This window comes from Lepisma saccharinum, chromosome 5, assembly GCF_977018435.1.
Source record: "Lepisma saccharinum chromosome 5, izLepSacc3.1, whole genome shotgun sequence".
Classification (NCBI taxonomy): Eukaryota; Metazoa; Arthropoda; class Insecta; order Zygentoma; family Lepismatidae; genus Lepisma; species Lepisma saccharinum.
The window spans coordinates 24604-51938 of record NC_139233.1 but is presented as its reverse complement, the minus strand read 5'-3'; the positions used below and the strand labels follow the sequence as shown (position 1 = coordinate 51938).

General features: G+C 38.6%; 2 protein-coding genes across 9 annotated transcripts in view; one reads left to right on the top strand and one right to left on the bottom strand.

Moving 5' to 3' along the window:
- Atac1 (Ada2a-containing complex component 1) overlaps nt 1–5951 on the top strand; it is a 71630-nt gene extending 65679 nt beyond the window's left edge. For all 4 annotated transcript variants that reach the window (XM_083121947.1, XM_083121944.1, XM_083121945.1 and 1 more), the window contains one exon: nt 4163–5951. The gene's annotated coding sequence lies outside the window, so the exon portion shown is untranslated. The remainder of the gene's footprint in view (nt 1–4162) is intronic.
- Nucleotides 523–27335, bottom strand: part of LOC145987587 (b(0,+)-type amino acid transporter 1-like) — a 38730-nt gene continuing 11917 nt past the window's right edge. For 4 of the 5 annotated variants that reach the window (XM_083121938.1, XM_083121939.1, XM_083121941.1 and 1 more), the window contains exons 2-14: nt 21268–21330; nt 18353–18508; nt 17885–17986; nt 14754–15032; nt 13931–14056; nt 12217–12316; nt 11917–11961; nt 9885–10008; nt 7625–7728; nt 4855–4951; nt 3363–3512; nt 2631–2799; nt 523–881 (exon numbers count right to left, since the gene is read on the bottom strand). In XM_083121938.1, coding sequence (XP_082978064.1) covers nt 817–881; nt 2631–2799; nt 3363–3512; nt 4855–4951; nt 7625–7728; nt 9885–10008; nt 11917–11961; nt 12217–12316; nt 13931–14056; nt 14754–15032; nt 17885–17986; nt 18353–18508; nt 21268–21330 — 1580 coding nt within the window. In that variant the 3' untranslated portion in view covers nt 523–816. Of the gene's footprint in view, nt 882–2630; nt 2800–3362; nt 3513–4854; nt 4952–7624; nt 7729–9884; nt 10009–11916; nt 11962–12216; nt 12317–13930; nt 14057–14753; nt 15033–17884; nt 17987–18352; nt 18509–21267; nt 21331–24727; nt 24759–27335 lie in introns of those variants that run through there. The other variant, XM_083121943.1, reaches the window with a different exon arrangement.

Here is a 27335-nt window from a genome sequence, read left to right as displayed (position 1 = left end):
TGACCTGGAAAAGTTAGGAAGATCAACCCAGGAGTTAAAACATCATAGAGAAGTGTGTTTGTTGTTCCCACTCTTAGAAGAAATCCTCATTCCACATTTTCCTTCCAACTGGATGGTTTCTTTTTGGGCGAATGTGTTACAGCTTGTCTGGTAGAATTACTACATACTAATAACAATTGACAATATCTCCTACACTTACAAAGGGAGGGTAATGATTGTAACTTCTTTCATGACCACACATATAAACTAAAATGGTAGCTGTGACTGTGCAGCATAAAGTTCAATGCTGTTTTGATTTGCTGAATTAATTTTTGATTCTTTCCGTATTCTTGTCTGATTAAACTTTCTGGCATATCCAAAAGTGATTGTTGTAGCACACAAACCTTTTGCCTGTCTTTACCTTGGCAAGATGAATTCAGCTTTAACATCCTTGCTAATTGCTTTCAGGGTCATATCCACGTTGCCCCTCCATCTTATATGTTAGAGGAAATAACACATGACAACAGTAAATACATTTATATATAATTATTATATAAATTTTGTTACAAAGACATAAAAATTATGGAAACTAGTTTTAAAGATATGTTCACCTGGGTTTCTTGCATATCATACAAAAGAATTTCTTAAAAGAAAGGAGGGCTCAAAACATACGCACATTAATGTACATTAAAATATATTTTATAAAAATATAATTAATTTTTTTTTTACATTCTAGTTACCTTTTGCAACGTGAAAGGCATTTTGACTTAATAATGGTGAGCATTGGCTTTGAGGAATGGTTTGTCAGTCTCATCGGATGAAGAGAGGTTCCTGGTTTCAGTCTGGTCCCTTCTCTGGAGGCACGACTTCCATCAGCACTTGCACGAAATACGTGAAATTGTCTGAAAGTGATGGTAAACATTAGCTTACATAAATACACACACTCATTAGGACTCTTTCTCCATTGACTCGAATCAACTTGCTCATTACTTCACTGGTTTTTAAAATCTGGTTATTTAAAAAGCCTTGGAAATAATAAGCTAGATGATTCATGTTATCTCCACTTTCTGAAACATCATTTGAAAATTTGAAGCTAAAGTAGGGATTGAACCATGTGCATTTGCTCCACCACTGAGCTTCCAAGCCAACTCCTGCCTGCATTATTGATTAATGATTAATGGAGTGAAGCTCCGACTGTGTAGGTGAAGTTCTGTTTTTCCACGTTCCTGTTTTGGTTTCTGATTAATTTCAAAGGACAGCTGCCTTCATTAACACGGGTTATGGAAATGGTGGATGTTGAGTGCTAGGTGGTTGTCCAGGATCTTTCAAAGTACAGGGTGTCAGGTGGAGTTTGTAGGTTTATTGCTAGTTCCCGCTGGATGATGGTTATTCTGGGATAGAAGGGACTGGGGTGCTGTGCAAGGTGAATCTTGATTCTTTCTTTGCATCATTTCGGTGTTCACCTGTTGCTTCTTGTACTGTACAGGTGCCAATCTAGCAGAGTCTGCTTTGGCATTTGGCCAAGTTTGGCAGGGCTCTTCCAATCTGGGATACTGGTGTGCATGCTACTCTGATGTAGAATTGTTTTCCTGCCTTATGTTGTGGAGTGATATTGGAATGCAGTCCATTTGGGTTTGGGTTCTTGGTCATCTGTGCATTGTGGGTGTTGGAACTGTCAGCCTCTATGTATCTGGTACTCAGGCCCATTTTGGAGATAATCTTTCATGGAATGCTCTCCTGTAAAGGTTGAGCGACACTCTTGCTTTCTGTTGTGTGTATACTGGGGTCCCGAGTACAGTTTCATGCACTCAGAAGTGATGAACTTGTCTTGGTGGTGTCGGATGTTGAGGTAACCATTTTTTCATTTTGGAATTAGGGGAAATGTGAGGCAAGCATGTAGAAGAATGCAGATTCCATTAGTTTCATAAGGTGTTGAGCCAAGTTCAAGGCAAGTGCTATCGAGGTGTACATGCTGACTAGCTTACAGAAACTGGCTTTGACCACACAAAACCATGAATAAATTGGCACAATTGACTAAATTTTCTGTTTTGTCTTGGAATAAAAAAACTACTAAATTTCAAACCATATCATGATGGTAGACCATCCACCCTAACACACAGATGGAAAAGGGATGCAAAGTAACTAAAATACAGAACAATAATGATACTAAGGTTTTTCTTGACACCAAATAATCTTCATGATACAATAATAATAATAATTACAGATCTGGAGACATTAATTATTGTGCCTCAAGCACTGAAGTACATAATGTGCATGGAATGTTTTCCCAGTACTTGTGAATTACAGTAATTACTGAGTGACCTGTTTGAGATAATACACATGATGAATTGTTGAAGCTCCAAGGGAATGATGTGACAAGCAACACTTACCACCAACCTTCAGAATAAATGCAATCTTTTGTACTGGAGGGAAAATACTTAATGCGGTTTGTACAGATTCATGTTCCTTGTTGCTTGAGTCTTAATGTTCCATGAGAGGAATCTGTGTCTGCTTCAGAAGTAATCTTGCACATTACAATGTTTACACAACCCCTCAGAGTACCCTAGTTGATAATTGTTATTAATATTGATCAGCATAGTACATTTTTATTATTAAAATAGCATTTAATTTGCTAAGTATAATATTCTTACCCATCCATTTTGGCCTCTTCTCATAGTATACGAGAGGTATGTAGACTAATATTCCAGCAACTATGAATGCAATCGCAAATAGATATTCTATTGTTGGATCTGTGACAATAGGAACAAGGGCCAGGAATAGTGCCACCATCACGATAAATATTGGAATTACAATAGGAACCTAAAATAAGAATAAAAATCAGACACACAAGGGAAAGTCTGTGAGTATGCCACAGTTATGGTGCAGCTAATAATGGCAGTTAGTAGTTTTGAGAGGTGTCAGTACATGGCAGTAGAACACAACCTGTAGATACGCTGCTCATGCCCATCTGAGTATCAGAACTGTGTGATTTTTTTTTTAAAAAAAAACTACTTCCTGCAAAGGATATAACACACAATTGGATCAAGAAATTTTCTTCGAGATGCTCAAAGTTTATGGTTATATTCATTCATAACCTATTTACTGACTTTCCTCATAGAAATATGCAGAGGTATGCAATTTAGTTGTGAAAATAATCACTTGTCCGAATATATTCGAGAGATTTTTTAAAAAAACACTACCATTAAAAGTTTTTTTTGAAAAATGCAAAAATTTCTCTTAATTGTGACAAGAAATGAAAATTTATCTTAAATTATAATCACTTTATTCTTTTGTATGAACTGAAGAAGGAAATTGTAATACCATTCTGCAGCAGTAGCAGTGAAATAGGGCATATCATCTTTCAGTGCGTACACAGAACTTACTTTGTAGGGTCTCTCGACATCTTTCTTTGTTCTCCTCATAATAATCAAAGAGACCATTGCCATTCCATAGAAGATCCAGATGAGGAAACTGGCAAAGTCAATGAGTGTGACTATGCTTCCTGAGAATATCAGAATGAGTGTTAGCAATCCCTGAAAAATAAAATAAGATTTTTATCACCACAAATTCTGAAATATAATTGCTAACAAACATCTACAAAAAATAATAACATGCTATATTTTTTCTGGTGACCACATTATGTGCCTCTCCATGCTTATATTTAATCTACAAGTTTCCTTTCATAAATGTTTTTTGCTTTAGTCACTCATTTTTGTATAGGAGCAAGGTGATACCACTTATCAATTTCTGGTGATACAGTAACAATACTTGAACATTATTGTAAAAGTTGTTCAGGATACTCAATGGGTGTACCAAGGCCAATGGTGTATCTCCCCAAATCATGTCATAATCCTCATAAAGTATGACAGCGTGTCTACTGCTATTGCTGAAAGTTATTTTTTAGCTTTTCTGAACACACTGCTTGATCTGATCCCTAAATCTGTCCTTTTCTTCATATAACAGATTAAATATGTTACACCTAGTAGCAGCATTCTGTGTTTTTTATCCCCTGAAACATGTATTGAACTGGTACTTGCCATTGATACTACTCATGTCAGCTAATACCCAATGAGCCCTACTTTTTTCATTGCAATTTGTGCAACAGTGGTAACAAATTACAATTCATGAATGCACTGGACTGCTTACTTGCAATTAGATTTTCACTTGTTTCCATTATTTCCAGCCTCTTCGCCGGGAATTTTCAAGGATAACATGCAAAGGAACGGGTGTCAGATTTTGACACTTCACCCAATCATTGGAATTCCCTGATGACAAACAGACTGGTCGGAAAAGGGTGTGCCAAAAATGTTCAATTTATTTGTAAATAATGGTATAACAGAAGTTATCAAACATTTAAATGTGTTTGATTCGAGTCACGTGTTACATTCCTAGATTAATGCTTAATTTAAAAATTAGGGTTGGACCAGATTAATCTGTACTCTGTGTGGGTTGTTAGTTCTCCAGATTGAGTGCCACGAATGTGTAATTTGGCTTCCACCACTGTCACTCAAACAAACAGAACAAAAGAAAACGCCATGTCTAGGTGTTGCTGTACAATGACAACTAACACATGTTATTTACATGTCGTTTGTGGGTGGTTACCAAGTATCATACTGAAGTTTTTCTGGATGTGAAGAGGAAACAAGGTGATCAGGACTGACATTCTCCTTGATTACAATTTTTGGGATCCTTGGGATCAATTTGTAATAAAAAACTTACATTCATTAATTACAAAGGTGAGTTCATCATTTAGGGTATCACGAAGTGCTTGTCACACTATTTAATTATCAATATCAGTAAATTTTATTACCTAGGTATATTAGGTATCGGTGAAAATTTCGATGTACCTGAAAATAATTTGAAATGAATATTTACCTGTAGTATAACAGCTGGAGTAGGTGTTAACCGCCTGAGGTGAACGTACGAGAAAGCCTCGATCATGTGTCCTTCCCTGCCAGCTACAAAGCATAACCTGCAATAATATTTCCAGTTTATTTATTAAGTCAATTTATGACTACCATAGCTGAATGATTTGTATAATGGCACATGCACAAATGATGAATTAAATAGTCAATTGCAGCCATTACATGAGCTAACAAAGATGTGGGGCTGTATGTGAATAATGGTTCGAGTACACTTGTTATAAGACCAGTAATTTCGCAACTTTTTATTGAATTTTTTGGATAAAGGGTCCTAATTGTGTTGAGCCTTCAACCATGCCACACAAATTAGAAGTCTAGTGGATATATAAGATTGTGCCATAATTATTGATCAGTATGCAACAAAAAGGTTATCAAACCACATTTCTACACAAAAGTGCTTACCATAGCAGCCACATGGAACGAGCATTGTCGTGTAGCAAAAAGGCTAATTTTGCAGCATAAGTTCTTCTTTATTCTGCCAAATTGCAGGTTTTTGCAGTTTTGTACGAATTGGGCCTCGATGGCACAGTATACACACAGCATATTGACCTGAACAAGTGAGGACAGTGGTCGACAGTTCCTCAATCCTTTTTAAAGTCCAACGCCCACCTTCTCACTGTCGAATAGGACAGAACATTAATGCTGCATGCTTCTGGTAATGTTTTGCAACTCTGCACAGCATCTGTTCCAACAGTAACCTTCATTTTCACAGAGAATTTAGCTTTTAAGTCTAAATTGAATTATATTGTGGTTTCCAACACTCAATTGAGCATTCGTGTCACTGTTCCTTAGCAGCTACAACAGGCACACAGTCCATGGGTGCAGGAAGATGCTGCTACAACGTAAATATTGTATCAATAATTTACATGGCTTTAATGTGATCAAAAATTAGGACATAATCCTTGTACATAGGCCCACACCCAATAACAGAGTGCACTCTTCCTTACGACTGTGTCAGTGAGCCTTTTTTTTAATTTCCATTTTCAAAATAACACACTGAAGTTTCTTTTTGACATTGTTTCAAAAACTAATGGACAAATTCCATGCTTTTTTTATTTTTAGCGTAAATCCAGCCACATTTTCACTCACTTTTTGTAACTTCCCTTGCAATATCTTTTCAAGTTCCTTCTTTTAACACGTGTGGTAACCAAGTAGAGCTTGATTGCGGAGTTTCTAATTGTGCAAAATTTGCCACTTCATTGCTGTGGTGAAGTCCAGAAGGTCCAGGAAGAGAATCCATACCTTCAAGGCCAGGAGTGCTTGCAGGCCCTACTTCAATGTTTGGCATTTCTGGGTTGTTTTCATAATCAGGAGGTTCAGACTTCACGACACATCTTTCGGAGTTATCTGTGCTGCTGCACAGGCTGAACGTGCCTCAACAGAATCCGACTGTCCTCTTCCAATGCTTGATGGAGTAAGGATTCCCTCGTCATCTGTTCCTGTTCTCCTGTTATGGGGTAAGCTCAGACAATGTATTGGGAAGTATGGACATTAGTGTAACCCACATCTGAAAGGCAAATTAATTGGGGACACCAATAGACACTTTACTGTGCAGGCTATCAAAAATGCCAAACAGCTCTTTTGTCATTTTATATACTCAGTGTTTCAGCAGAAAGAGGAGGAAACAACCATTGTCATTCCAAGGTAGTAGCAAGGAACAATTGGTTGCTGCAGGAATATGATCAGGATACTTTTTAATCCCTTAACTACCTTTAACATGTTTTAACCCTTCCATGACATTATTTTCTTTTATCTTTAAAGGCGGACCAAGATCAGTCTGAAAATTCAGACATTACGACATGTGGTGTAAAATACAAAGTTTTTTTTTAAAAAAAAAATAATTATGTATATACATTAGGGATGGACCAGTATGAATTTTTTGCTGATATCAATATACTACAGATATAAAATTTACTGATATTCTACAGATCCAATATAAAATTTCAAATGTTCTTTGAAGAGCATGAATGGTTCATTAACTTCCTTAATCGACTTTGTCTTTGAAAAAGAACACTATGTATTTAACATTTCCTTTACAAAACCATGACACACGAATTATATGTTTATGTTCTCAAACAAAATGGTAGAATTTATTTTGCTTACATTTATTGAAGAAAGTTGGGAAGTTATATTATTACAATCAGTCCCACATCCTTGTGAGCTTACGTTATGAAGAATGTTGGAATATTGTGGATATAAATAAATGTTTCAGAAATAAAATGCTTTTAAAAAATCCACTTAGTATATTACTTATTTATAAGCATGCTGGCACAAGTTATAAGCTCTGCCATAATTGCATGTCAGGTTAGTTAATAGTTTTGGATATTGTTAACAATATCTGGTATGCCTTTAACTGTTTGTGCAAATATAATAATCTCACATTAAAATAAGTCCTTAAATTCCAAACAACATAAGGGATGTATGGAGAGACTTTTACAGAAAGCCTTCTCTTCAAGTACCCTGGACTGCACCTTGCGGACTAACAAGCTAGTCTGTGGGACTTGTGTTGTGTGCTGTCCATGTGCATTTGTGATTGCCTACCATCATTCATCCTCATCTTTGCAATTAACCAAAAGTGGCAGAAAAGCAAAGTAAAATAAATCAATCAATACAAAGTAACACGATCATATTATTGCAGTTGTGTGTTCATTTTTGTTTAGAGACACACAACCTTTAATAGAAAGGCTATCATAAATTTTTATGTAGTATCTAGAGGACCGTACCTTGTTACACCAAACTGAATTCCTAGAGCACAGCCAAATGTTGATAATGCTACTCCAAGAGGAATGATAAAGCTCATAACCCCAAATATTCTGTCTCCAAACAACTGGAAAAAAAAAGAGGTACATGAACTAATTAATACTTTTTGAGGTCTGGGAATTTCCCAACATCTGCAAAATTTTGTGCAACATTTTGTGGCTGTACAGGCTAGCTCTTTCTGTCCTGGGCCTCTTGGTTGAAGGATGCCCGGCCATACCTGCATCCTACACATAAACAAATAGAAAATATTATTGCAATGGAAAAGGAGGGGGTTGTAAGTGAAATTATATCAAAGGGAACTTCCTTCATATGCTGTAATATTGTGAAAGGGTCTTTACATCATGAATTTCTACACACGGTTATGTTTTTCCATAACATCAAGTCCACCACTCACATTCGCTATTGGTCGCACTTACTCTTGTGTCCTGCTCACTAATATGTGCGTTAAGGTCCTTTGGAAATCTGGTTCACGAATGTCGTCTCCTTCAGGCACACTTACAAGTAGGCTGTGATGCCGACCACATCCTTGGGGAATTCCAACGATGTTCCCGTTCACCAGGTGGCCGGGTGACGCAATGTCCGGCTGCTTCCTGGAGGGTCAAACACTGACAATCGGTGCCGGTTTCCGCTCATCTGTTAACTTACATCACTCCGTCACGTTTCTAGAACCTGGAAATGCATGCCACAGTTGAATCTTTCCAATAGTATTCCCTAATAATGCTGGCGAATACGCATTGCATGTTGCAAACCTCAGGTGAGTTTCTTTATTCGTTTCTCTTGCGGTGAGCTGTTTGTGCACTGCTCGTGGGACACATCGTTTTGTCGAACTTCTCAACACGGACTTTTCATAACTTCTTAACACATACTGCTCTTGGAAACACCTTCCTTCTCACCTAACTTCTCGGCACTGATTGCTTGACTATCTTAAAATTCAATGTTCGGTTTTGATTTGAAAAGGTTCAGTTTCTATTGGCTGATGTAGAAGAGGGGTTGGTTGCAGGCAAGAATGGAAAGTTTTGGATGTTGGGAGGACAAAGGACAAGGGGTTTCTGGGAGAGAAAGTGAAGAAATATAGTTCTTTGTTGGCTCTCAAAAGGGTGCAAGACAAATGACCTTCGCTGGAACTGACGGGGACTTGGAAATGTGCTGATGTTCGATACAACAATAATAAATGTAGAAGAAAATTATATGTATATTGATATTAATGTGCCCATATGGGAGTAAGGGTTCTAGTTCTGTAACACGCCAACAAATGGCAGTGCAAGGCTGCAAGCACAGGCACAGGGAGCACCAACCTTTATAAGTCAGTGTGCCAAGAGACATCGTCATGTGTACATCGTGAGCTGTGCAGCTGGTGCTCTTCTGACCACGTGTGTTACCACGTCTGTGATTTCATCATGGACAGCAAGTTAGAACAACGAGTGAACGTGAAATTCTGTGTGAAACTGGGCAAATCCGCCACAGAGACGCGTGACATGATTCGGCAAGTGTATGGCGATGCTGCAATGAGTCGTGCGAGCTGTTTTGAGTGGCATGCGTGCTTCAAGAGTGGAAGAACATCACTGGAAGACGACGAGAGATCAGGATGAGCACAACACCTGAAAATGTTGAAACCATTCGGCAACTTGTGCATGAGGATCATCGGAGAACAATCCACAACATTGCTGCCATTGTCGGTGTGTCATACGGAACAGTGCAGGCAATCCCATGTGTGATTTAAACATGCTCCGTGTTGTTGCCAAGTTCGTCCCCAGGCTGCAGACCAAGGAGCAGAAGGAACACCGCATCCAAGTCTGCCAAGAACTCCGTCAGCGTGTCGTCTTCCAGTGATGTTCTTCCACTCTTGAACCGCACGTGTCTGTGGCAGATTTGCCCAGTTTCACACAGAATTTCACGTTCGTTCGTTGTTCTAACTTGCTGTCCATAACGAAATCACAGACGTGGTAACGCACGTGGTCAGAAGAGCACCACCATGTTTTACAGCATGAGCAGACCTCTGCAGCAGAGCTAGTCTGGGCATGGGTTGTTCTTTATGAGTAATCCTTCATCAATTTCATTATATCCATCACTCATCCTCATCTCCGTGAAAAGGCTCAAGTGGTAGAAAAAGTAAAACAAATCAAGCAAACTTTACAGCATGAAAAACCATACAAAAACCAATGTATATTAACTTAAGTATTTATTATGATGCGATTGAAGCTTTCATGGAAAGCCCATTCTTACCACGGCAACAGCTGGTGCTTGTACCATCTCTGGCACGGTGAGCACGGCCATGTAAGCCATGTTCATCATCACATACACAATCGACACGAGAGGAACACCAATCAGTATGCTTCTCAGGATGTTTCTGTAAAAAAGAATGTACAAATTAGACTTACTTGTCTTTGCTTAATATGGCCTACTGTTAGGTAGAGAGCTAGGTAGAACTGAGCATGTACGTCATTATTGGTTCAAATTAGGCATGTGAAGTCTGATCCAAATGTGATGCAATTCAATTCCAGAATTTGCCAGCTGGTTCTCGAAGCTAGCATTCACCAACTGGTGTAGTTAAGATGGAAGAACTTCAGAGCAACGTTCATAATTAATCTGGAAACTATATTGTTTCCGTCTTCCCTTACTTATGAATTGTCCTAGTGAGATCTAAGGTCTGAGTAGTAGTTGAAATATCGGCATTGCCAAGAATCAGTAAGTGTTGAGTATGCTTCAAAATGGTTTAGGTTCCTCTCACATAAGGGTTGTAGCAGTGTCAAGAGTTCATTCCTTTCCTACCAAGGACGAATTTAGGGAAGGGAGGTCCGGATACCCCTTGATAGACTTAACAAGTAAAAAAATTAAATAATGAAAATATGCGTTATTTAACATTTCTTGTATATAATCTAGGGTTGTTTGTTTCAATTTATTTGAAGGCAGTAAATATTTAGTTTTTGCTCAGTCGGTAACGCGTCTGACTACCATGCTCAAGGTCCCGGGTTCGATCCCCGGCCGGTTCAAATCCGGGAACTTTTCTAACGATGGAAGCGGCCCCGGCGCCCACCCAGCGTCGAATAACATGGGTACCTGGGGGAAACCCTGGGGGGTAAAGGCGGTCAGGGGCGTGATGCTGATCACATCACCCCCACTCATGACCGGATCAAGAAAGTGTGGGGCGTTACCCCCACACCCCCTATACGCCTTCATGGTGTGGTGCTAAGCACAGGGGAGCACTTTACCTTTTTTTTTTTTTATTTAACATTAATTTGACATGTGTGTGTGTCTCGAAACAAAGCAAACATAGTACAATGACACTTTTGTTGCATAACAACAACATAATTATTTTATTGGGAGATGCTTGACACTAAACTATCCTACCACACTGTCATGGACATATTTAGGGCGGAAGCCCATGTTTCCGAACCCCCTCCCCCCTTCAAGACTTACCAAGTACTAACATTAAACAATGAAAATTTACATATTTAGCATTTGCTGTATAATCGAGGTAATTTCTGTGACACTTGGTTCAACCCCCCCCCACCCTTCTGCGAAATAAATTTCTAAATATGTGCCCGTTTCCTACATAATTTATTCAACTACTCTACTCTGAAGTCCATTCATTTTATTACATTATTAAGTTTATTGCATCAACATTTCAAGAAATGTGAAATATTTTAGCTCATCAAATATCAGTTTTGAAGACTATGGCACAGCATTTAGTGCAACAATGTGGGGAAAAACCAATTTAAAATGTTCCCTTACTTGTTTGAAATTTGTTTTTGTGAAAATTCTTTGTTTCTGATTAGAAGAATGCTAAGTAGTGGATGTGACATTAATTTGGGAGGGGATCCAAATTTGGTTGAACATGGTATCATCTCAGCCCCAATATCCTTATTATTTACTTTAGCCATTTAACTCTAAGATTTGCCGGCCCCCGTGGTGGAGTAGTTATCACATCGAGCTATGATGCCAGGGTTTCCGGGTTCGAATCCTGGCATGGGTGTGGATGTTTGCGAGTGTCCATTCATCAATTTTATCATATCACTCATCCCCATCTTCGCAGATTAGCCAAAAGTGGCACAAAAAGGGAAGTAAAATAAAGCAAATCAATTAGCTCCCAAGATTTCTTTTTTACTGCTTTTTCTTCTGGATTTAATATCTAGAACAGTAATAGTTGTACTTTTCTAATGTAACATCAAGTAACACTTTTGCCTCTGTTGCACTTAAATAATTCAAAGTATAATCGTAATTGTGTAAAATTAATAACATATAAAATAAAACTTACACTTCCGGCCGTTTTATTTCTTCAGTAACAATTGTAACAGTTGACCTAAAATGGGAGAGAAAAAAATTAAATACATTTGATTTAAAAAGATTAATCTTATAAAGTATGAATTTTACTGTAAAGCCCTCCTTTCTTTTCCCGAACAAGCAGAATCATTTTTCTAAAATATCAATGGCTTTTTGTACATATATAATGAATCTTATGTTACTTTTAACTTCATTACAGTAATGAATAATATGTATGAAAAAGTGTGTGTTTATCTTGCTTTTTAAAATGAGGCCATCCAATGTTGTAACTTACCATCCATCGTAAGCCCAAAGTCCACTATAAAAGGCAAGTGCTATATCTCTTAGTTGAAAACTGGTCCCTTTAAATCCAGTGGCAAGATTTGAAGTGTTCCCTGAAATGGAGAGAAAGCAATCCATGAAAAAGGAAAAACATAGGGCAACAGTGTGATTGATTGATTTATTCACATTTAGGAATTAACAATAATCCATGGTTTCATCAATGTTACATGTTTTTTAACTTTTTTGTAAGCAATACAATATCATTTTCATATAATTAGAATTGTACAATTTGCAAGAGTACATTTTTTTAACAATGTAAAGTATCATTACAATCTTAAGCACTTGCACAAATAAAGTGGAATAGGGAATAGATCTCCTTACTATTGTGCATCAAGGTATTCAGCTACAGAATAAAAATGTCAGTAAAAAAAAATGTTTTTCTTAAAGTCCAAGAGATTCATTAATTTGTAATTTTGAGGTAATTTGTTGCACATTACAAGACCTTCATGATAAGTACTGTTAGTTGAGCAATTTGTTTTGTGTGTCTCCAGATGAAAACGGTGGGAATTTCTTGTTTGGTATCTGAGTACTTCATGGTTGTTGGTAAATTTTGATTCGTTTGAGTGTTTCTCTGTTGAACATGCAGGGGACTGTCAGGATTCTTAGTGTAGCAAATAATGGTTTACAGAATATAAAGCTAGCACAAATTCCATGATTTTTATTATCTTTTTCTGCATTGTAAAAATTTCATTTATCTTTGGTGAGTATCCCCACATAAGGATATTATTGATTCAACATAAGCATGCTATAATATGAGTACTGTTTTCTTATTTATAATATTTCTTAGTGCTCTGGTCATGTGGCACATTTGACTCAATTTATTTAGAAGAATATTGGTGTATTTATTCCATGTTAGTTCTGAATTTATCCATAGTCCTAGAAATTTTGTCGTTATAACTTCTGTTATTTTAAAGTTGTTAAGTTTCACTTGAAAGTTGTAGTCTGTTGTTTGTGAGTGTTTAAAGTGCATGAAAGTCGATTTGGCTGTGCTTAATATCAGTTTGGTTTCCTGTAGCCACTGTGTTAGTTTTTCAGATATACTATCTATTTGTAATTGTAATGCTTCTGGATTTTTGAAGCTAACAAATATAATTGCATCATCTGCATACAGAAATGTGTCTGTGACTGAGGCATGTCATTGATAAATATCAGAAATAGAAGGGGACCAAAACTGAGCCCTGCGGCACCTCTTGTCTCCACAGTGAGGATCTTTGACGTAGTTGATTAAATTTCTATACTGCTTTCGATTATGTAGGTATGACTGAAGCAATATATTGGCCACACCTCTTATTCCATTATTCTGAAATTTATTTAGCAGTAAATTATGGTCAACCAGGTTGAATGCTTTTGTCAGATCAGCATAAAACTCTATTGTTTCCTCTTCCGTTTCATGAGCTTCTTGGACTTTCTTTGTAATGGAACATAGGGCATTATTTATGGTAACTGTTTCTCTGAAGCCAAACTGTAACTTTCCAAACACCAGCCAAATAGTGCTTAAATATTGAGCTAGTTTCGAACACTGAAAAATCTTATCCCAAATGAAGAGGAATGTACTGCAAGTTAATGTACTCATCTCTTTCCCCAGTAAATGTAACAATGTATTATATTAACAACATGAATATTGCATACCAAAAACAATAGAATAATATATTTTCATGAATTCTTACCTCTACAAAGCTCATATATCCCTCCAATTATGACAATAAAACATATCAAAACTTTGCTGACTGTAAAGACATTCTGTACATTCACATACAGTTTGACGCTCATGATGTTGATGTAAGTCATTAAACCTACAAACATAAAGGAGAACAAAGTGTAGAGTACAATAGTAAATTCCTTTTCCTCAGTAATTTCCATAACACACATGTACATGTTCACTAGTAAATATCTGATCACATTTAACATGAATAGGCTATACCAGTTTTTTTTCTTTTATTTTATTTTTATTTTTAATAATGAGTTAGTGACAGTTCATTTATAAATAATATTATTTTGCCTGCCTTCTTCAAGCCTATGTCTGAATTATGAGCATGGCGTGGCTGTATCACCTTGTCAGTTCAACATTCATCCTCATTGTTTTGATTCACCGTGAGAGGTAGAAAAGCGATGTATAATTAATAAAATAGAAAATGGACTGTATGTATGTCATTTAGTTTACAGTTACTATGAGAATGAGTAAATAATTGCAGTAAAATTACACACAGAAATATCCAGTCCACTTCCGGTATTCAAATACAGAAACAATTACTGCATACCCCTCTGCCCAGAAAATCTTTATACTCTGCAACACCAGCGCTAGTCAGCCTGTTGAATAATATGGCACTTATTCAAAGTAGTAACCAGTGCTCGAAGTGGGGTGGGGGATGTAATCCTCAGAGTTAAGCAAGAAATCCTAAGGCATCCCTCACCCATCCCCAAACTAGAACAAGCATCCTCTCAGCTAGGAATTTCCACTTTGAGTAAAAATTCAGTTTCGGAATCACTTACCCAAGGCTAATATGGCGATCATTCTTTTCACCAAAACTACCGTGCTAGGGTCTAAAGGGTGAAGGTAATAAGAAAATGGCTGGCAGACGTATTCTGCAAATGTAAGGGTGATGACTGCTACTTCTGCTGGTCTCAGCACGACGACGTAGATCCATGAACAGATGAAACTAGGAAGCGGCCCCCAGAATCTGTGCAGAGGCCCAAATGACTCTTGGAAATAAGCATATTCTGCTCCCGACTTTGGTACAACTGTTCCTAGCTCGGCAAATGCTAAGGCACCTGAGAAAACACAGAAATAAATACCTATGAAGTTATTTTTGTACGTGCAGTTCCACTTTCATTCATATCTATGGTGAGACAGAGCTAGCAAATCATTGGATGCCTCCAGCATCACTCAAGTTAAAGTTAGTAGCAGTGTTGGGTAGCAAGACCATAAAATTCTCTCACCACTTTCTACCTGGGGTCAACAACTTATTTTATGTTGGGATATGTCCAGTGTTCTCTGCTGAAAACAAAATTCAACACACAAATAATTTCTTGAATGTATATTCACATCTTTTCCCTCTTCTCACAAGGAATGAACTCTTAAAACTTTTTTAACAATTAGAATGCTTAAGTCGAAGAGTGACAGTTTAGCACCAGGTATGCACTTATTTCAATATTGTTGAAATGGGCACTACTACTGAAAAAACAAAACATAGCACAAGATAGTATGAATTTCTCCCTGTGTTGCAAGTGGAAGCAGTTTTTTAAATTTATTATTAAGCTAGGTACGATCTGTGAAAAATATGATGAATAATTATTTATAGACTCCCACGTATTTCTTATGGACAAACAACTTCAACTTATAGCTAATCAAATGGAAATTTCGAATTTTCCTAACAAACAAAATCTTCAACCTGTCCTGTTCCCATTCATGTCTTTTTCAACACCATTGTAAGTTTGATATTCCCATGAGAAGAAGTTAAATAATAATCCCATGAGTGCAATGTTAAGTTTTCTTCCCCTCCTACAACCATCCAGAGCACAGATCTCCAGCTTTGCGGGAAAGTGTGTATGAGGAGGAGCAGTTTTGGGTCCTCGCGTGTGGTTTAGGGTTACCGGACGTCCGGATTTTCCCGGACATGTCCTACATTTTAGCCTTGTGTTCGGCGTCCGGGAGGAATTTAAAAAATGTCATAAATGTCCTACATTTTGAGCATCACATAATAAAATTAGGGAAATACACATTTCAGTTTAACAAAGAGAAATCATTCAAGTTACAAGTCTATGGACTGCGCTCCCAAACTCAATAGTGACATTTATTTTGATACAGTCATTGCCGAAAAATAAAATAAAATAAAATATTGTCCTGCTAGAGGAAAAACGGAATCAATTAATGAACAAAAGTTTTGGGGCCACATTCTGATGATGCGACCGTTCAATGCCTGAGGGTAATTTTTTGCCTTTGGGGTTTATACTGATGAAACAAGGTGTTTTCCATTCTTATTCATTATCTTGATTGTAAAGCAGGGGTTTAGAGAACAAAGTTGTTTAGGGTGTCTACTAATCAAGAAAGTCGTGAAAATCAAGAAAATTAAAGAAAGTAGGCCAAGAAGTCAATAAAAAGTCAAGAAATTATACTTGTGGTCAAGAATTTTTGCTATTCCAATGACTAATTTGTGGATTTAGTTTATTTTACTTAACTTTTCTCCCCCTTTGTTTAGTCGCGAAGATGAGGATGAATGGCCATAAGATAAGATGGATGAAGAGACAATCACAAACATATAGGGACAACAACACGAGTCCCACATAAGATTATACTGGCTGAGAGTCCAGGCGCCAGAGCCTCGCTTGTCTGTAAAATGCAGTCCAGCATGCATTAAAAGATAAAATAGATCTAAATCTCTTGTTGTATACTGCTGCAGTTTACATTTTAACCAGCCTTTTGGTAGGATTTTCTTATTAAATATTATTTTCTTAATTGCTGATTTCCAACTTAACTTATTCGACCCCTACTTAGGTAAACAAAAACTAAAAATAAATGTAAAGAAAAATGCTGAAAAACTCAAGAATTTTGGATTTGTTATTTTGGTAGACAACCTGTTATTCAACTAAAAACTACCCAAGATGAAACTTCTGGAACCATTTCTACGATAATTGCTGAATATTTGTTTGCCATTACAGGTCATAATGCAAAGGTTGAGAGAGTACTTTCATTACCATCAGCACAATGGACTCACAATAGATTTTTTTTCTCTTAAAGTCTAAGAAGTTTGGTACTGGTCCATATGATATCAAAGAGTTTGACTGTTCAGTCTCTCAAATATATTTTGACTTAACCTGAAATTTTGGGGAAAAATTGGCTCCTCTGAGAAGTACCGTTAAAACAGGTGCATTGTTTAGTATATTGTAAATTGTTCGCGACAACCATTCATAATGCACAGCTCTTCGTGGATGTATCCGATTAAAATAATGTGCAATGGCATGCGAACGTCTCTCCATAGACGTCACTTTGATCTCGATGCATTACCGAAGCGCTAAACAAATTTTAAGGCATTTTTCTAACACCTCGAAAAGGAGCAAATTGGTAAAAGAATTCAGTCATAACTTTTTACTGGTTAAAGATACGTCGAAAAATCCTTCACCATTGCATTTCTCGTGAAATTCTAGCCCATTTTGATATGTCGCACGACCCCCTTGCCATTTAAAATTCTGAAGTTGAATTCAAGATGGCGGACATCAAGATGGCCGCCGACCGTGTGGGTGGCGTCAATGTGGTTCCCCCTTGGCCAGATAACGATTGGTCATCGCCAATTTCAAATTCCATGCCGCAGTGGCCTTGTACTGAGGGTGTTAAGTGACTTATTGAGCCACGCTGTATATAAAAACCTAAAAAAGGCTTGATTTAGGCACATAAACCAAAAATAGGTTCTAACAAGCAAAATATAAAACTTTATCAGTTGTTGCATTTTTTAACGAAACCTTGACATAACTTATTAATTCTTACATACCTGTAAAGGTAAAAATAGGTTAAAATCCGAGGTTAGTCATAAGTAAAGAAAACAACAGACTGCTTAAAGTTCACACACAACACATCCTACAAGTGGTTCTTATCTAGAATACAGTCACTTTCCAAAGTCTGTACATACCTAAAAGGGAAATTCCTCCACACACGCTCCAAACTATGAGACAAAATGCAACTGATCCTGATCGCTCGAGTGCACTTGCTGGAGACACAAAAATGCCAGAACCTGCAACATAAGGAGAAATGTGAAAATATAAACTTTCATTTAACACACCACCACACACACAATATAAACATCAAATAGTATAGGTTCGTTACATGTATATACATCTTGTTTTCCCGTCTGTGGGAGAAGTGTGAAAGATTTATTAGAAAATTTAGATTAAAGGGTCTAGAAAAGGTTACTAAAAGCCCTTATTGGGCGAAAAGCAATAAATAACGTAATTAATTTTTTGCAACTCATGTGCGACATGCTTACTGTATATATGCAACTATGAGGATGTTGCAAAGTGGAAGTGAACAAAGATAAGGTGTGGATTTGATTCTTAGCACATGAACATTTAAATCACGAACGTGGAAATGATACACTTACCAATCATAACCCCAACAATAAGATTCACTGCACTGAATAGACCCAGTTCCCTCTTGAGTCCCACGCTCTCCTCTACCTTCTCGACCTTTTTTTCGGTTTCCGTTGCCACGGTGGGCCGGACGTCTGTGCCATGGCCATTTCTGTTGTGAACTCCATCTGAAAGAGTTGGTAAAAATTAGTGATACATTTAGCTCAAAATAAAAAAAAGTAAGATGCGAAGATAAAGCTACTTCCTGCTCATTGCAACATACCATGAAGGCATAGGAGGGGTTTATGGATGTAGCGACCCACATATTCACATCCTAGCCCCCCTCCCCCCCAGATACCAATCTCCAGAGGAACTAAAAATCTTTCCAGTAGTTAATGCACAAAAATGCACCATTCTGATGAACTACTTGTGCCAAAAAGTCAAAGGTTAACGATTATTGTGGATAACAGGAAATCTGTACTAAATGAATTGTTAGGAGAAATCTGCCTCAAACGCAAGATATTCAAAGTTGACAGTTTGAGCGAGAAGTCACAAAATCTGGCATATTTGCAATCCTGCTTGGCGAGTGGGACAGTTGATGCAATGCTTGGTGAGGGGATACCACTCCACTTCAAGCACTGATTATTTTTTATTATATTTTTTGTGATGGGACATTCTGATTTGTTATCTTTTCATCCTTGAAAATAATTTATCAAAATATGTCTGTGTTTTCACTTTTTGAGACTACAGTAGTTTTTTTCCATAACAAACCCTGAAATTTGCTTAGCTTATGTAGGAAATAACATTATTGTAATTAAGAATAAACTTTTCAAAATTCTTCCAAGTAATATCATGAAATGTTTAATGGAGTTTTGACCCATTAAATCTCCCCTTACATGTGGCCATGTATGGACTAGTTCCATTCTAACGATGTTGGTAGTTTGAATTCTTAAGCTTATGTATGCTATGCTTAAACTGAAGTTTGAGGAAACTTTGTCACAGACAACCACTGGTGAAGGTGTTTTACAAATCTTGACTATCTAAACAATCCGGAAATCGTCGTGCGAATTTGTTTTTGAAGGTGGTGATTAAAAAAGCAACGGAGTACCTAATTACATGTGGTAATACATCCTTACATGAACCCAGACTCCTTTGTTTGAAAGTGACAGCGTTACCACTATTTCATCGCGGAAGCCGAATCCTGTGCAAGATATGGATGTGTCATGTATTTCATCGGTTAAGAGTTTCTGGAAGGAGAATTTGAATCTAGTTTGTTTACTGGAGACTTGCGTAACACTTCCCCCTGATAACCTGAACGTGGCGAAAAGTAAAAGCGGGCGAAACCGCTTAGAGCCTATTTGGTAACCGTTGCTAATTTAGCTTGTTGCTGGGGACAGACCCAATAACCCCTTCCACATACGCCGTGACGCATCGGAAGAAAAGTGCAAGGCCGTGGGTAGGCACGTTTGTGGTGTGCTCCACTTCCGTCCACAGCCAGTTGAAGTCGGTGGAAACCAAACCACGTGACCTAGCTGATTTATATGGGCGAGCTGAGTTCAATATGAACGGGGTAACTCACATGTCGCGTGCTTTTGTTTTCACCGACTTCCTTGTTGCTCTGGACATAATACCCTCCAATGTCATCAATTTGCCTCTCTTCCTCTCTCAATGCCACGCTTACTCCTTCGTTCTTTCTGTCTTCATTTCGCTCTTTTTTCTCTCCCCTTCCCCCTCTTTCACTGTGGGTGTGCGCGCGCATCTTCAACGATTTATTAATCGCCCTGTTTAAATGCTTTTTGATTTTTCTAACGGATAATTTAGCATGTGAGTTATGAATACATTCTTATTAATCTTGAATCGAATTATTATTTTAAGTCCACTTTGTGTACAGAAACTCTAATCGCGACTGGATCTACAGTGGGATCCGAACCACTGTGCCATGTGCCTCCACCTGGTATCGAATCCGGGGCCCCGTGATTACAAGGCGACGACGCTTGTTAATCTTATGCAGCGGTGTCCAAGTCCTCTCCTTCGACGTTGTCGTCTTGGCCTTTTCTCGAGTCTCCAAATAATAGGTAGAAAGTGTAACAAATACATCCCTAAGCAGACTAAAACATAAGTTCATGCACGGCAAATACAGCCTACCTATACACAATGGGACAACCAAATCTAGAGAAAACGACTCAAAAGCCGGCCTCCGTGGCGAAGTGGTTAACACGGCGCGTCCGGTCGAATTCAAGTCTGTACATAACGTGTTCTTTCTAAGTGTCCCTTCTTCAATTTCATCATCATGCCGGCCCTCCATGGCGGAGTGGCTATCACACCGCGCTACGACGCCAGAGGTCCCGGGTTCGAATCCTGCCCTGGGCATGGATGTTTGTGAGTGTCCATCAATTTCACCATGTCTTCGCAAATTAACCAAAAGTGGCACAAAAAGCGAAGTAAAATAAAGCAAATCAATCAATTCATCAATTTCATCACTCATCATCTTTCCGATAAGCCAAAAGTAGTAGAAAACCGAAGTAAAATAAACCAATCAATGAATCAAAACGGAGTGGACTTACGTTATACTCAAACGTGTGTATACAACTGTAAATGTAAACAATAAGCAAACAAACAAAAATAAGGTACTGCGTTTTCGTAGTAACTTTTCCAACTGTGCTCAGAACAAAGATGATACCGTGGGATGTTTTTTCTTTAGATCCTCACTGTAACAACACAACGCTATCAAAGAGACCCTTAGGCACCATTTTCCGTGGAGGACCAACACCAATAAAGACACAATTAGAGAATAAATAACTTTGCTCTCACGGAGAAACAAAAAAAGACTGAAAATTTAGGTCAAACACGCCAGAACACTCGCACTTTGGACCCGAAACACCATGTTGGGCACGTGTGCAGGGAACACGTGTTTCTTCGTTTCTTGAAGAAAGAACTGTTGTCTTACCTTGCGACACCTGGCTCACCATCCTATACGCTGAGGGCGACGCACTTCGGGTTTCCCTGAGATCTGCGAAAAAAAAGAGAAACAAATTGAAATCAGTCGATGTTATGAGGCAACGAACTGCTTTGGCGAAAAAAATCTAAAAATAAAAAATAATAGTGATGGGATCGGACCGCTACCCACGACAGACTCCACGCGCCAGCACGTTCTATTTAAAGCCGGCAGGAAACCCAAAGACGAAAGCAACCTGCTTTTTATTGACAGCGGCAGTGTAGCGAACGAACGGCAAAACAAACAACTTCATCTCCACGCTGTTAATTTTGTCCACGAAATGTCTGCGGTCGTGGGTCGGAGGGGTCACTGGACTTCCCCCCTTGGTGGAATAAGAAAAAATGGCCCTTCTCCATTTTGTTTGTATTTCTTAGAGATTACATCGAGGGGAGGGGGTTAAAGGCATCCGGAGCCTGCTGCTGATCACATCATCTCCAACATAGCCGAGATCTATAGAATGTGTGGGGCCCTACCCCCCATATCCCCCTTTATATTCCTGAGGGTTGGTGCACGGGGAACCTTTTGTTTACCTATGTAATAAATATAGTGGAAACTCTTATTAAAAAAAAGTGTAGCAAAAAAATTACAAATTTATTTCTATTCTTTTAGCAAATCCTAATTTTGCTCATTATCAAAATCAACTCTGAAAGTTAGGTTGTTTTTGTTACTATTTACTTGAACATATGTTATCAACCGTAGCTCGACAGCCTTTCTCCTATCTAGACCTATCTCCCTCCCACAATCCTACCTAGAGGTGTGGAGATCATCAACCAGTAATGGGGTGACGTGGGGTCAGCACGTCGAACCCCCAGCCGTTCTAGGAGATATCCGTGACCGGGTTACGCTACTCAGTCGTAGCTCCCCAATTTCCTCACGATGGCATGTAGTAACTCAATTACAGCTACTCATTTCAAAAAGTATGAGCCGCGGTAGCTCAGTCGTTATGCCGTCTGGCTACCATGCGACAGACCCGGGTTCGATCCCCAGCGGGGGAGAACAGGGATTTTTTCCACCTGTTCAAGCGGCTCGGGCGCCGACTCAGCGTCGTATAAAGTAGGTACCTGGAGGAAATTCTGGGGGCTGGGTAAAGGCGGCCAGGGGCGTGGTGCTGATCACATCAACCCCACCTTCGGGCGTGATCAAGAAAGTGTGGGGGCCTAATTCTATACGCCTTCGTGGCGTGGTGCATAACAGAGAGGAACAGTTTACTTATTTACTTCTCATTTCAAAAAGTAACTACTTCCAGTTACTCGTTGCCAGTGTCTAACCGCGAGGCTGACTGATGATTAGATGAAATTGATGAAGGGTGAGCCAAAAAGAACATCAATTCCCCAGTCCGGGATCTGAACCCGGGAACGGCGAAATCAGAAGTCAACCACCTAATGCGCTCAGCCACCCAGCCGGCTCTTACTTGTAACAATAAGTAATTCGTTACTTCCAATGACTAGTTTTTCACATATCGTGCCGGTAATGGACGAAATTTTAAGACAAACGAACACCGATGCCATGGCCGAGATTCGAACCCCCGATGGCGACTCATTAATACGTTTCAATATATTCCGTGCAGTGGCGGCGATTAGGTGGGGCAGTTGTCGATTTTGGAACCCAATCGCCGCCACTGATTCCGTGGCATGCGACACCGACACCAGCAAAATGCAAAATACGGGGAGATTGTTTCTTGAAGAACCGTTCAGCGACACTTTGGTCCAAGTGCGTCAATGGGACACGCGTGCGATGGCGATTTATTCTAATCACCGCAAGGACAGACACAGGAAATGTGTCAACAGGCCTTACATTAACTCTAATAACATAGCAACGAGGTCGGCATTTCTCTCGCCCCACGCCTTGCACTTCGGTTTCTGTAGCTTTTCTACGTATTGTGTTCGTAAGATGAACTTACGAAGTGGATACCTGACCAGGGGTAAAGGCGGCCGGAGCGTGGTGCCGATCACCACCTCTAAAAATGGCAGGCAGATTGAACACGAGCCGTCCTCCGTGGCGGAGAGGGTATCACGACGCCAGGGGTCCCGGGTTCGAATCCCGGCCTGGGTGTTCTTTGCGAGTGTCCCTTCATCAGTTTCATCGAATAACTTATCCTCGTCGTCATGGTTAGTCAAAAGTGGCAGAAAAACGAAGTAAAATAAAGTAAATGAAGCAATGAGCACGGGAACATCATCCTTTATCTAACAGTGGTCCGACTAATCTCGGAGAAACAATTTATTATTATAGTCATCACTGCTAATACCACCGCAACTAATACGAGATAGAGTCAAATGAAAACCCGAAAAGTCCGACAAAAATTACAGGACTGACTGTACACAGCTTTTTTTTATTTTTATTATTTTTTGTAATGAGGTATCGACTGTTATTAACCAAACGATCTCAAGGTTGCAACACTGATAAAGTGAGCTTCAGAACACCACTTTTGTCATTTTAAAGATGGCGCTTTCTGCAGACACATGCACCAGCCGAGAGCAGTGGTTTCTTGCCCTCTGGAAACCTAAAACTTAAGACATTCTAATGAAAATGAAAATTCAATGTGTCTAATCATGCTTACCACGCCAGCAAGTTTACAAACAGAGGAGTAAGTTCATGGACGCCCGCAGGATTTTTTCCAGGAAGGGACAAGCAAGGTGATATTTTTCCAGGAGGGCAAAGGACACATATTTTCCTCCAAAATAGTGATGCCCTCTCAAAAAACACTATTTCAGTCTGAAATTATCATGTTTCTTCAACGATTTTATAATAATTAACATAACAAGTAGTGAATAATCTGACGCGCTTAACGCCGGCTTTAGACGAAATCATTTCCTTTAGCATTTTTGCTAGCATTAATAGTATGTAAATCTTTCCAAAAATCTTATAGCAGATACACGCAAACATTTCATGTAACTTTTCGACTAGCTTTTGCGATTACAATGTGTAAGATATACAGCATGAAAGGCACGTCGAGTTACACCATCTATGCTGAGTGCAGTGTGTTTACATTTGAAACAACTAAAATATTCTTCCATACGTGTACAGTAAACGTTGTAATGTATGTATTTAAGCAGCGCCATTGTTTTGTACCTAATAACGTTTTATGCAAAACGTTATTCTCCTCGGTTGAATAGTTATCGGCTTTTAAAAATGTGAAATGATACATCGTATACATCTCATTACAACTTCACTCGTGACCTAAATGTCGCTTCTGATTGGTTGTGCTACGAAAAATGCTACGGAAATGGGACGGGTCCTATCCTTGAGAAATGTCATAAGATTTTTTACTTTACACGGTAGCGTTTTGATCATGGCGTAAATGTTAAGAAAAATGTTTTCGTCTAAAGCGGGCCTTACTCTCCTAGTGAAGGTTGTGAAGAACAATGTGCAAGAGTAATGAACAATAGAGAATTGCAACCGAAGCGCAACTAACCTCGTCACTTGCTGCGACTGAAAGAGGCTTATCAAAGCATTGTATCTTGTGGCCTAACAGCATATCGGTGACGTAACAAGTGATACGTGACCTCAGCCCTTCTTCCCTTGATACTCTGCTTTGATGCAAGGATAGAAATCCTCTGGATATTTAGGACGAGAACAGGACCTTTTGGACTTCTCGAGACGAGACAGTGTCCGAGATTTTCGGTTCCGTAGAGTCGCAAATGTTCTCGTCTCGGTCTAGATTGATTAATTTGGTGTTTTAAATCCACTTTATGCACAGTAAGGCTAATCGAGACTGGACCTACAGTTTAAAGTGTGATCCGAACTACTACGTGCCTCCACCGGGTATCGATCCCCGAGGCCCCCTTGATTACCAACTGCGCCATCGAGGAGGTCTCGTCTCTATCTACTTATAAATTTAAACCCATTATAAATAATATAGGTTGTATTTAAAGATTCGTAGTTTGCATTTCTGATTAAAAAGTTTGGCATATTTAAGAATTTTTCAGTTATATCTTAGTGCAGGGCTCTCAAACTTTTTCGTTTCACGGTGCCCTTAATGTTTCAAGATTTTTTCCGCGGCTCCCAATTCAGAATGTACAACTATTTAACGCTTCCAACGCTCTGTTAGTGTGGTTAGTTTGCTTGTCTAAGTTGAAAAACAAAAACACATACGTATTTCAAATTCAGAAACATTTTACACATAAAAAGTACTAAATAAGCACACATTGGAATAAGTGTCATTTTCAGTGAAAATATTAGAACATTTGGCGGCGCCCGTGTAAGTCATCCACGGCGCAAACTGTGGGAACCATTGTCTTAGTGTATCAAGAACCTATTAAAAAATTACTATTACTACTATTTTGAGAAATAGAAAATTTCCGTAGTGTGTTACCAGAATATAAGCCTACAAGTAAAAGAAGGACTTAAAATCTGGATGGTTAAAGGTCCAGGAATTTTAAATAAATTCAATTCCGGTTCAGAAGAGAAACTCAGCAAGCGTAAATGGGTTCTGGACCGTAAAAAACCTTTTTATCTGAAGTATTTCAATTCGGTCCAGACACCTTTTTACCAGATCAATTTAAATACGATCCAGGAACCTTTTTTCAATTAAACAAAACGCAACTTGGATCAGTATCTTCTCATAAAGACCTAGGCATTGTTTTCGACGAAAAGCTCACATTTCAGGAGCATATTACAGGCACCACTAAAAAGGCTCTCTTGGGTTTACTGTACCTGTTTCACTGAAATTAGTGACATCTCAGCCCTCACTTTATACTTCAAGTCATTAATTTCCCCAATAATATAATACTGCTCTCCCGTCTGGTCCATGGCTTGTCCCACTCAGCTCTCTAGAATCGATTCAGTCTTTCCCTTCTTCCTGGCTATAGTTCGTTATAGGGTTCCCTCTTTACGTAATTTTTCATCTCCGCATCTCTTGTCTTTTCTAAACTTACAGACTGCACCTCAGCGCCGTTTCAGAATGATTTCAGTTATTTATACAAAATTGTCAATGGCAAAATTTGCTGCAACACACTCCTTGAGGAATTCCACTTTCGTGTACCCTTGCGCACAACACGCAACACAATCTTATTTTACACACACAAAAAAAAACAGACTACAAATTCAAAAAATATCTCTCTTTTACAGACTTGCCACACAATTCAAGATATCTCCTCAAGTATGGATATATTTTCCTCCGAGCTTGCCTTTCGGTCTTCTATTAGAAGAAACGTTTGTAAATAATATCATGTAGTGCCATCTTTTACTTATTTTTTTGTTAATTTGCTATTCATTTTTGTGTTATTTTGTTACTTTCAATTATTATTATTACTATTATTATTTTGCTTTTTCATTGTTGACAATTTCAGTGTAAAATGGCCTGTGCTGTATCTGGAATTTTCTCAATAAATAAAGAAATTTAAATTGTTCTAGAAAAAAGGTTCCCGTTCCGCAGCAAAACCCAAGAATTTCGGGCTTAACAACCCTGCTTAAAATGAATGGCACCCTAGGCCTATTCCTCGGTACGGGGTCCGGTAAACACTACTCATCGTTTCTCTGGAATGTGCTTTGTGTTGCATTCTTCTCCTCGCTTGTTTGTTTCCTTCTCGTAAGACAGACTATGCCGAGAGTTACGTCATCCCAAAACATTACGCTTGGTGCACTCGCTTTGAAGTTCCGTACTGAAAGACTATGAAGCAGATAATGCTGTAAGTGATGCTTAAATCACGTGTGCGGGGCGGTATTTCAAGGGGGAATTTACCCTTTGGTTGCTAATTTTTGCTACCTGGGACAAGTGAACTTGGGTCCACCCCCTACAACCTCCCAAAATTTCAACACCCCAAAAAGTTTTCACAAATACCTAATTTATGGCCAGATAGAGAATTCTGGAGGTGTACGTGTTTAACCGATGCTGGATTTTTCAAATATCACGCTGCACGTATACACGTATATTCACTTAAATGTCTAGCTGGGACAATGTCTAAGGGGGAACAACAGGGGCACTAACTTCCTGCCTTGTAAATCAGAATGACCCATACACGTGCACAGCAGTTTGTCAAACTACCTAGTTTAAGGTCAAATTTGTGAAAATTCGAACAACA